This window comes from Ochotona princeps, chromosome 2, assembly GCF_030435755.1.
Source record: "Ochotona princeps isolate mOchPri1 chromosome 2, mOchPri1.hap1, whole genome shotgun sequence".
In the NCBI taxonomy this organism is placed as follows: domain Eukaryota; kingdom Metazoa; phylum Chordata; class Mammalia; order Lagomorpha; family Ochotonidae; genus Ochotona; species Ochotona princeps.
In genome coordinates, this window is record NC_080833.1 from 103,594,028 (window position 1) to 103,606,163 (window position 12,136).

Genomic DNA, 12,136 nt, shown 5'->3' on the forward strand with positions numbered 1-12,136 from the left:
CATTTATAACAAAACTTGCCACTTAGGGCCTAACATTATGGTAATCACTATTAACTTCCACTTTTTAGTTACAACCATTACAAAAATGCAATTATCACTTCAAAAAAATTGTTTTAAAAAGACGTTAGCTCTCAGACCCCAGTTCCTTCAGCTACAGAAAAGGATATGCTACATCGCACTGTACCTGTCTTGCGGGGTTCACAGCATCACTTCCGCCCGCCCCTGTTGGCAAACTTCTAGGAAGCCCCGCCCCCGAGCCACGACGCCCTCAGTCGGCCCCGCCCACTCCCGGACTCAGGCGGGAAGCGCCGAAGTTGGCCGCTGATTGGCTGGCTAGGGCTCAGTTTGATTGCGTCAAGCGGACGCGCCGCTCTGTCTGGGTGCCGGCTGCCGGGCAAAGGCCGCCTGGGCGAGGGAGCCAGTGGCCCCAGCGTGTGGTGGCTTTGAGGCGCGGGACATGGAAGCACGAGCTCTCCCTAGGCTTCACCATGAGTTTCCTCATCGACTCCAGCGTCATGATTACTTCCCAGGTGCGTCACCACCCGCTTCCCCCGGCACCCTTCTGCCTGCCTTCCCGGAATCGCCTCTCCCGGCCTTGGCTCTAGGCGCTGCCCGGGGCTCAGGTGCCCGTCTCCCAGCCTGGCACCCAGAGAGCGGAGAGGGTGTGGGGTTGGCCGCGCCCCGTCCCTTCCTTCTGCCCTGTTGGTCTGAGGCTGCCTTGCCACTGCTGTTCAGATCCCGACCCGGCTGCCTTCCAGGACTTGGGAGGGGTCTTCTGGCCTCGGCACTACGCGGAGCCACCCTAAAGCAGCGACCCATAGCCGCCTTGGGCTGCTCGGCCGTGCCGCCCACCGTGGAGTGGCCAGCCGAGTGGCTCAGGGCGCCCGTCAGCGCGCAACACTGGGAGCACGTAGGGGTTTGCTGCCGGTGATCCAATCCTGGATGCGGATGCAGTGTGTTTGTCGCTGGTACTTAAATGTGTGGTTTGTGTGATAACAGTTGGTCCTCTTGATTTGCCACCCATTCTTTTCGGATCATTTTCTCACCCTCGTTTCTTCTCGATGAGCTGCTTTCATTCATTCGTACGTGTCCATGAACATTTATGGACCAATATATTAAGTTCTGAGTTTACCAACATAAGATATTCTTTTAAATCTTGATCTAGTGAGCCCCTCTTCCCATATCATCCATTGTTACTCTTTTTTCTTCCTAGTATTTATGATGTATCATTTACGTATTTCTGAATTTGTTTGTGAGACCCTGTCTTGGCCACAGCTATGTACCCCGTTTTTAAGTGCAAGCACCCAAGAAGTAATTGTTGCCAACTCTTAGTATATTAGCCTCTGAATACATAGCATAACTTACAGAGCCACTTGCTGTAGGAACCTGGCTCTTAAGCCCTGCACATATCCTCACTTCACTTTAGACTTCCAAACTTAGTTTAGCACCTGTATCTGACCCTGCTAACCTGTCTCCAGATTTCCAGTTTGTTCTCTCTGGAATGCCCCCACCACCTCCCATCCCCTTGGTTGCGGTTAACTCCTACTTAACCTTTTGATCTCAGCTTGTTCATACAAGAATGTCCTCCACACTGTGCTAGATGTCCTTGTATTGCTTCCATAACACCCTTCACCCACACCCCTTATACTACCACCACATAGAAGAGGAGCAGCCAGATCTCGAAGCAGCACCCATAAGAGATGCCAGTGTCGCAGCTGGAGGCTTAACTTGCTACTCCAACAGCACTAGCCCTATGAGTCTTTTCCAATTAGTTAATAACTGTCCTGTTAGTGGCCATCTTTTTGTTAGATTTCATTAGCTAATTTTCAATCCAGCGGTCATTTCAAAAAAGCAGCTGTTATCTGACTCATGTTTTGAGCCCACCATACAGTCATAAGACTTAGCAGTTCTAGAGTACATGTTAAATCTCAGGGTCGAAGCTCTTCTCCATATAATTCTAAAAGTATACTGTTTCAAATAGAAAGCTGTATAACATCCATTTTATTTGCAGAGTTTGAAATCATTATTTCTGGGGCCAACATGGTAGCATAGGGTAAAGTCCTACCCTTGCACGTGCCAAGATCCCATACAGGTGCCAGTTCTTGTCCCAGCAGCCCTGCTTCCCTTCCAGCTCCCTGCTTATGGCCTGGGAAAGCAGTTGAGGAGTACCCAAAGCCTTGGGACACTGCACCCACTTGGGAGACCAGGAAGAAGCTACTGGCTCCTTGCTTCAGATCTGCTCAGCAATGACCGTTGCTGCCTCTTGGGGAGTGAATCAGCAGATGGACGATCTTCCTCTCTGTCTCTCTTTCTCTCTGTATATCTGACTTTCCAATAAAGATAAATCAATCTTTAACCAAAAAAATAGCATTTCAAAGTATTTATGGAAAATGGAATTAAAAGATACATTTAATTTGGCATACAAAACTAAAAAATAGTGCATAATGTCTCTAATAGTGCACATTTTTAAATTAATGTTTCATCTTGGTTTTTTGGTTTGTTTTGCTTTTTCCAGATTTTGCCTGTCTATTTGAAACATAGAGTGAAAGAAACAGACAAACAAATCTTCCATTCTCTGGTTCACTTTTCAAATGGCTGCAATATCCAGGGGTGGGCAAGGGCAAAGTCAGGAAACAGGAACTCCCTGCTAGTTTGCCGTATGGGTGCCAGGGCCTGAGTACCTGGACAATTATCTGCTGCTTTCCAGGCCCAACAGCAGGAATCTGCATCGGAAGCCAGAAGTCAGACTGGCACTATAATGTGAAAAGTCACCTTTATAGGTGGTGGCTTAACTCACTGTACCACAATTCTGGTCCTAATTCCATCAACTTTTATTTTTTAAAGATTTATTTATTTTTATTGCACAGTCAGATATTCAGAGAGGAGGAGAGACAGAGAGGAAGATCTCCTGTCCACTGATTCATTCCACAAGTGACCACAGTGGCCAGTGCTGCGCCCATATGATATCCTGGCACGTTTAAGGCACGGACTTTAGCCACTAGGCCACTTTAGCACCAGGCCCCCTCCATGAGCTGTTTGAAGACCTCCTCAGTAAGTGTGGTCTTTGAACTCTTACTTTGTACCAGGATCCTATATGAATGCCGGATTGTATTCCTTGCTGCTCCACTTTCCTTCCAGCTCCCTGCTTGTGGCCTGGGAAGGAAGTAGAGAATGCCTCAAAGCCTTGGTACCCTGCACCCAGTTGGGAGACCTGAAAGAAGCTCCTGACTCCAGGCTTCAGCTCAGCTCTAACCATTGCGGTCACTTGGGGAGTGAATCATCGAACAGAAGATCTTCCTCTCTGTCTCTCCTCCTCTCTGTATATCTGACTTTCCAATAAAAATAAATAAATAAATAAATCTTTAAAAAAAAATAATTACCACTGGGAACAGATTTAAAGACAGATTTTTAAAAAAGATTTATATTATTTTTTATTGGAAAGTCAGATTCAATGAGAGAAGGAGATATAGAGAAGATTTTCCATCTGCGGATTCACTCCCCAAGTGACCCCAATGGCCGGTGCTGCGCCGATCCAAAGCTGGGACCAGGAACCTCTTCCAGGTCTCCCACATGGGTGCAGGAACCCAAAGCACTGGGCCGTCCTCAACTGCTTTCCCAGGCCACAAGCAGGGAGCTGGATGGGAAGTGGAGCTGCCAGGATTAGAACCAGTGCCCATATGGGATCCCAGGGCTTTCAAGCCGAGGAGTTTAGCCGCCAGGCCACGCCGCTGGGCCCAGTGGTAATTATTTTCTTTTTTTTAAAGATTTATTCATTTTATTACAGCCAGATATACACAGAGGAGGAGAGACAGAGAGGAAGATCCTCCGTCCGATGATTCACTCCCCAAGTGAGCCGCAACGGGCCGATGCGCGCCGATCTGAAGCCAGGAACCTGGAACCTCTTCCGGGTCTCCCACGCGGGTGCAGTGTCCCAATGCATTGGGCCATCCTCAACTGCCCTCCCAGGCCACAAGCAGGGAGCTGGATGGGAAGTGGAGGTGCCGGGATTAGAACCGGCACCCATATGGGATCCCGGGGCTTTCAAGGCGAGGACTTTAGCCGCTAGGCCACGCCGCTGGGCCCAGTGGTAATTATTAATAGTAGCCAAACCGTCCCTTGGATAGTCTAGCCTTATTTTTTCTAATCTACTTGCCCTTTTCTAGTTGATGTGTATTTATAAATCCAAAGTGTGTTCTCATACCATCTTGTTCTTTTTTTTTTTTTTTCTCATGTAAAAGCCCATACTCAATCACTGCTATAATTTGTCTACTGTCAGCACAGAGGCCTGACTACTAACACAGCTCTGCAGCTCACCAGTGCCATGGGTTTAACCCTTAGCCCACTGAATCACTTTTTTTTTAAGATTTTTTTTTTTATTTTAAAAGCAGATTTACAGAGAGAAAACAAAGAGACGAAATGATCATACATCTTTTATTTTACTCTCCAAATGGCCAAAAGGGCTATAGCTGAATCGATCTGAAGCCAGGAACCTGGAGCTTCTTCCAGGTCTCCTACACAGGTCAGGGTCCCAAGGATTTGGGCCGACCTCTGCTGCCCTCCCAGGCACATCATCAGTGAGTTGGATCAGAAGTGGAGCAGCCCTGATGTGAACCAACACCCATGTGGGATACCAGTACCTACTACGCTACAGCACCAGCCCTTTGAATCTGTTCCTTATACCGCTCCTTTCATGGTTTCTTTGAGTCTCCATCACTCTCCTCAGATTCCTTTTTTCAAGCTCACCTCTCTGATTGTTACCAAAAGCTCCCTCTAGACTGATTTGTGCTTCTCACATCCGCTGCCATACCTTCCAGTCATCGCCAACCTGTTTTCTGCCTCCAACTCGCGTCCTCATTTGAACATTTTTAAGTCTTTGTTTCTCTTATTGCTTCATTTAATACTCCTTTAAACTGTATTTCCATACTCTGAGGACACCATGTTGGTGCCTCTGACCATTCCTTCTTGGTATCCTTCCTGGTTTCTTCCCATTCCCACCCTCCATGGCTTGCTTCTTATTACTACATTGTTCTCTATTATATACTCTGTTCCTGGATGATCTCTCACACTTTGGTGATTTCAACTCACAGGTAACTCTCGGCCCTGCCAAGCACTTGAATAACTGCTCAACATGCCTAACTGGGTTCCCTTAGCATTTCTAAAAGCAAAGTCTTCTGGACAGCACTATGGTATAGCAAAGTAAGCCTGTGGTGCCAACATCTCATATGGGTGCCAATTTAAGTCCCAACTGTTCCACTTCTAGTCCAGCTCCCTGCTAATGTGCCTGGAAAAGCAACAGAAGATGGCCCAACCATTTTGTCTCCTGCACTTACATGGGAGACCTGGAAGAAGTTCCTGGCACCTGGCTTTGGATTGGCTCAGCTCTGACCATTATGTTCATTTGGAGAATGAACCAGATGGGAGCTCATTCGCGCTCTCTCTCTCTTTCTCTGACTATCAAACTCTACCTTTCCAATAAACCTTTAAATAAAATTCCCCATTCTTTGTCCACATACCAAACCTTCTCCTTCAGTATTCACTATGTAAAATTAATTGGCATCTTTCTTCATCCTGTATTCCAAACCTGTCATCCTTGGCACCTTGCTCATTTACTTTCTTTCTTTTTCTTTTTTTTTTATTACAGTGTATAGTTTTTATTGGCACTTAAAGTGCACACATCTTTAATATTCTCAGGGTTTAGACCTGCCACCAGGCCCCAAGGTAACTGAGGGTGAGGCAATGCTGTTCTTTGGCCATAAGAAGCACCGGAGACAGACTGGTGAGGAGTGTCCTGCCCATTTACTTTCTAATAAACACTTTCTAAATAATATATCTCAAATCTGTTGCATCCTCTCTGTCACATGTGTCTTAATTTAAGCCCATAGTTTCTCTTCCTGACTTTTATAACAGCTCCCTGTGTTTGTCGTCCTGCCGCGATGTATCCTTCCACTAGTCCAACAGAGGCTTCTGTAAGGTCTGACCATGTCGTCTTCCTGTTGCATGACCCAAATCACGTACAGACTATAATCAAAACTTACTCAGGTGGCAATCAGGGCTCTCAGTGAGCAGTATTTTTCTCTCCTTTCCAGCTACATTTGTAAATATTTGCTTCGTTAACAAACCAGATTGTGTATCGTTCCCAGCAGGCATTATGCCATTTCTTACATCTGTGCCTTTACTCATGCTCTTTGCTGTCGAAAACTGTCCTACTCCCATCATCTCTTTTATTTGCCTAATTTTTATTTATTTTTTAGTAGAGTTTTTAATATTTTAGGGACAGTGGAAATCTTTAAATATGTAATTAGTACCTTAGAACTTATCTTGAGAAATTTGCATAATCCTGGGGGCTGGCACCATGGCATAGTGGGCTTGGTTTCTGCCTGTGGCACCAGCATCCCATGTGGGCACTACTTCATGTTCTGGCTGCTCTGCTTCCCGTCTAGCTATCTGCTTGTGCCGTCTTGGAAAGCAGTGGACAGTGACTCAAGTCCCTGGGCCTCTGACCTACATGGGAGACTCAGAAGAGGCTCCTGGCTTCGGAGCAATCCAGCTCTGGCTGTTGCAGCTATTTGGAAAGTGAACCAGTGAATGGAAGATCCATCTCTCCTTCTGTGTGTAATTCTGCCTTTCAAATAAAAACAAAGTAAAATAAATCTTTTTTGAAAATGTACATAATCTCAACTTTTACCCACAATTCAGGTTTATAATCCCAAATTAAAACCTCTAGAAGCAGGCATCTGGCACAGTGGTGAAGTCACTGCCTGGAAGTCCTGCATCCCATGTGTGAGCACCGTGCTTTGAGTATGCTGTTCCACTGCTAGTCCAGTTTTCTGCTGACGTTCCAGTTCAGTTCTCAGCTCCTGGTCTGGCCTGACCCAGCCCTGGCTGTTGAGCATTTGCAGAGTGAACTGGCAGATCTCCCTCCATCTGTCTGCTCTCTCCCTTTCAAATAAAATATGAAAATAGATAACTTTTACAAAGTTCTTCTGCTCAGGTATTCTGTCCCAGAAAATCTATACAAACCCAGTGTGACTTGGCTTCTTTAGAGTCTACTTGCACATACAAGCTCCTTGAAGGTGGTGACTATATTCCTCATCTGCTTCCCCAGCATCTAACACAGCACACACAAGTTAATATGGATAATTTGAGGCTGAATGTTGCTGAAAGCCTATCCATTTTTTGCTTTCGGCCGTTTAAGCAATTTTACAAACAGTTATGGAGAGCGTGCTAGGTACCAGGCACTGTCCTGTGTACTGAGGATAGGATACAAAACTTTGCAGTTGAACTTATAATTCATTGCCTTAAAATTTTTAATTAGAAATTACAAAAGTGTGTTTTTGCATTAACAAGGGAAGTACACAATGCAGTAGGATTATATATTTAAAAAACAAGTTATATCATTTGGAAAGAGCGAGAGGCCTTCCAGAGGAAGTTATGCATAAGTTGGAACCTGTGGGATAAGTGGGAGAGAGCTGGAGCAAAGTTCTGGCAGAAGACGGCGTCCACAGAGGCCCCGTGTGGCTAACAGGGTGTTAGATAGGCCTGGGTGGCACAGGCCAGGGGCCAGAGTAGCTCTTGCTAAATAGTGCTCAGGAGTTAACTCTTGTTCCCAGAATCAGTAGAAAAGCATGAAAGGGTTGATTCATAGTTAAATTTCCCATCCAGTAGAGGAAGAATAGAGGAGTCCTGTCAGCATGTATGTGTGTGTAAATAGTTAGAAGGTTCTATTTACTAGTGGAAAAACAAACCAGCTTTGTCAGCTGTCATGTGGCTGCTGTCTGTGATGCCAGTTTGAAACAGAACTGACAAAAGTGGATCCTGCAGCCTCTTGGCTTTCCACTGAGATGGAAAGCACTTTACAGAAATGAAACAGGATGGTAAAGAAGCTGAAGAATCTTGCTGAAGGAAATACGTAATCAAAAATATTAATCTTTCTACCATTTCCTGATTTTTTTCTCATTTCTTTTCCATTAAAAAAATTTTTTTAACTTGCAAATAGAGATCACTTGTAAGAAACAAGTTTCATTAACTCATTTTTTACTTGCTGATTCCTCTGACTCACACAGTGATTATTACAGAGCTATGGAAAAATATGAATTTCCACTTTCGTATAACTTAGAAGCACATCCAATAGCAGGGAGAGTTTCAAAAATCTAAGAGCCTTTTAAACATCTATTTTCGATGTTATGAGCTTTAATAAGTAGTTATGAACAAACCTGCTTTTTTTTTAGAAGGAATTTTATTTTTTTTTCTGTTTCTGTTACTTTTTTTATTATTATTATTAAATTTACTCATTAATTACATTGCGTTGTAATTACATAGAATCTGGGATTCTCCCCCCACCCTCCCCCCATGGTGGGTTCCTCCACCTTGTTGCATAATCATAGTTCAAGTTCAGTTGAAATTCCCTCTTTGCAAGTATATGCCAAGCAAGTAATGCCAATAAAAAGATTTATTTTTATTACAAATTCAGATATACCGAGAGGAGGAGAGACAGAGAGGAAGATCTTCCGTCCAATGATTCACTCCCCAAGTGAGCCGCAATGGCCGACGCGCGCCGATCCAAAGCTGGGAACCAGGAACCAGGAACCTCTTCCAGGTCTCCCACGCGGGTGCAGGGTCCCAAAGCATTGGGCCGTCCTCGACTGCTTTCCCAGGCCACAAGCAGGGAGCTGGATGGGAAGTGGAGCTGCCGGGATTAGAACCAGTGCTCATATGCGATCCTGGGGCTTTCAAGGCGAGGACTTTAGCCGCTAGGCCATGCCGCCAGGCCCCAAACCTGCTTTTTAATCTCTGAAATTAACAGGAAATAAAAATCATAATTTTTTAATCAGGCTTTTAATCTTATCAAGCATTTCTCAAAAGAAGCTGTGTATTGACATTCTATCTTCTTTCTCCTCCAGATACTTTTTTTTGGATTTGGGTGGCTTTTCTTCATGCGCCAATTGTTTAAGGACTATGAGGTAAGAAAAAATTGTTGTTGCATTATGTTTATACTTTATGAATTTAAGTTGACTATAAAACAAAATGCCTACAGTGAAGGTCATATTCAATGCCGAACTAGGAAGTTTTTTCAGATGAGTACTAGGTAGCCATTGCATTGTAGGGTGTTTGATTTTGTTGATTTCGGAGAGGAAAAAAAGGCTAGTCACATGTAGCCAAAAAGTTGGTGTCCTGACTTACTCTGACCTGAAGATACACTGAATAGAAGTCAGTTATTCTTTGGTAAAGAATTTAACGTATGTCTCATCATGTTTCCTTTCACTTTCTGTCTAGTCCTGAATTACCAATCCTGTATTCTAAATTTATACCAAAATTCCAAGGCTGTCTGGATCTTCCATTGAGCTTTGACTTATCCACGTTAGGTGTAAGCGTTTGGCTTAGCTGTTAACATGCCAAGTCCCACATTGGAGTGCTTGGGTTCAAGTTCTGGCTCCTAGTTCCAGATGCCTGCCAGTGCAGACCCTGGGAGGTGATCTCCATCACTCAAGAGGTTAAATCCCTGCCACCCACATGGGAAAACTGGATTGAGTTCCCAGCTCGCAGCTGACCCAACTCTGGTCCTTGAGGGTTTGGGGAAGTGATTTTCTCTCTCTCAGTTGCCCTCTCCTCCCCTCCTGACTACTCTTCCCTCTGCCTCAGATAAGCAAATCACCACCCTAAACTGGACATTTCCTAACTGATCCTGCTAATTCAGTAATAGAATAACAGAATTAATAACTATGTACTTACTACCTTTGGATAATTTCTAAGATGTTCTCCATTAACCTTCTCAGGAAGTTTGGGTTATAGTCTGAAAGAGCCCAGGAGTCTGGAGGTACAGATCTACTCTGTTCTTTGAGGCTCCCAAGAAAGGTTTCTGAATTAATCCAGGAGCTATAGTGTTGAAGAACCCCTTTTAGCATTAACTATAATTGGCAAACTTACCTTTTTTTGTCAATGTACGTCAGAAATTTTCCCCCTTCCTTTTTTTTTTTTTTTTTGGAAAGACAGATTTACAGAAAGAAGGAAAGAGAGAAAAGGTCTCCATATCACTGGCTCACTCCCCAAATGGCCACAGTGGCTGGAGCTGAGCTGATCCAAAGCTGAGAGTCAGGAACCGTTTCCAGGTCCCCCATGTGAGTGCGAGGGCTTACGGACTCAGGCCAACCTCCCCTTTTCCTGCAGTCCACAAGCAAGGAGCTGACTTGGAAGTTGAGCATCTGAGATACTAACTGGCACCCATTTGGGATGCTGGCGCCACATTGTGGAATATTAACCTGTTCAGCCATGGCTCTTGCCCTCATGCGTATCAGGAATTCTTAGTGCTACTTCTAACCTTGTCATTTTATCTTCTTGTACTTTAAATTCTCCATCCATAGGATGATACTGATAAACGCCATGACTTAAAAGTGCTACCACTTTTATGTGTTTCTTTAATTCTAGGTAAGTTGTAGCGATGGTGCTGTTTGCAATGCTGTGAGAATTTCTTAAAAATAAATTTTTGAGGGACCAGAACTGTGGTGTGGCTGGATTAGCACTGGCATTCTATACAGGTGCCTGTTCAAGTCCAGGCCACTCCACTTCCAATCTAGCTCGCTGCGAATGTGCCTGGGAAAGCATTAGAAGATGGCTCAAGTCTGAAGGGCCTGCACAAATGCGGGAGACACAGAAAAAACTCCTGGCTCTTAGTTTCAGACTGGTTCCACCCTCACTGTTGTGGTCATCTGGAATGATGAACCCAGGAGACAGAAGACATGTCTCTGCATCTCCCTCTCTAACTTTGCCTTTCAAATAAATTAATAAAGTTAAAAAAGTTTCTGGCTTGGAAGCAGAAAGAGATTATTGCTTCAGTATTTCGTATAAGCAAGTAACTTCTGGACTGCATTTGTCTTTAACAGGTGCGCCAGTATGTTGTACAAGTGATCTTCTCTGTGACTTTTGCATTTTCCTGCACCATGTTTGAGCTCATCATCTTTGAAATCTTGGGAGTATTAAATAGCAGGTGAGTAAGACTACTGAGCTACTCAACTCTTGAAATTCTGTGCTGCTTTATGATAAAAAAAATTACTTGGATCTCATAGCTGAAAAAATTCCACTGTGTGACATTTTAGTATTAATAAATACCTGCAATGATCACAATAAATATGGCTTCCACCACCAAGTAATCATTTATTTTTAAATGCTTACAAATGGATTATCTAAAAGAAATGCTTCACTGACTCTTCTGTGTACTGATTTGCTTAGGGGCTGGCATTAGAATGCCCACACCCATGTCAGTATGCCTGGATTTGAGTTCCAACTTTTCTTTTTTTTTTTTTTTTTTTTTAAAGATTTATTTATTTTTATTACAAAGTCAGATATACAGAGAGGAGGACAGACAGAGAGGAAGATCTTCTGTCCGATGATTCACTCCCCAAGTGACCCCAATGGCCGGTGCTGTGCCAATCCGAAGCCAGGAACCAGGAACCTCTTCCAGGTCTCCCACATGGGTGCAGGGTCCCAAAGCTTTGGGCCGTCCTCAACTGCTTTCCCAGGCCACAAGCAGGGAGCTGGATGGGAAGTGGAGCTGCCAGGATTAGAACCGGCGCCCATATGGGATCCTGGCGCGTTCAAGGCGAGGACTTTTAGCCACTAGGCCATGCCGCCTGGCCCAAGTTCCAACTTTTCAATGCTTGGGTCTGCCACCTGTACTTGAGACCAGCTGCGCATCCTGGCTGTCACGGGTATGTGGAGAGTGAACCAGAAGATGAAAGAGCCATCTTTCTGTGTATCTCTCTCTCTCTCTTTCTGACTGTGCCTTTCAAATAAATAAAAATAAGTAACTAACTCTTTTAAAATAAGAGTATGATGTTTGAGGAGAAAAATGAGTATTACCTCAGAAGAACTCAGAGGGTTGCGAGAGACTGTCCCAGTTTTTGCTCTTAGAAGCCATCTTCCACGGAGTGTTCTCTTGACTAGAGCCCTGTGATGTGGCCCTTCACACAGTTCTGCTGATTGGCTGTTCTCTGCCTGAGAAGAGTAGAATTCCTCCATGCAGCCTGAGCTCCATTCCTTTCTTGGCTTTTGATTTACAAGCATAATTAAGTTTGATTAAACTGAGATTATTTTTTAAAACTTTTTTTTTAAGATTTATCTATTTGTATTGAAAAGTCAGATT

At 44.2% G+C, this 12,136-nt stretch overlaps 1 protein-coding gene across 1 annotated transcript in view; it reads left to right on the forward strand.

Moving 5' to 3' along the window:
- Positions 1–354: 354 nt before the first annotated feature.
- The window catches only part of GPR89A (G protein-coupled receptor 89A), a 46,465-nt gene continuing 34,683 nt past the window's right edge, over positions 355–12,136 (forward strand). Inside the window, exons 1-3 of the mRNA XM_004581843.3 lie at positions 355–530; positions 8,901–8,960; positions 10,878–10,981. Coding sequence (XP_004581900.1) covers positions 489–530; positions 8,901–8,960; positions 10,878–10,981 — 206 coding nt within the window. The 5' untranslated portion in view covers positions 355–488. The remainder of the gene's footprint in view (positions 531–8,900; positions 8,961–10,877; positions 10,982–12,136) is intronic.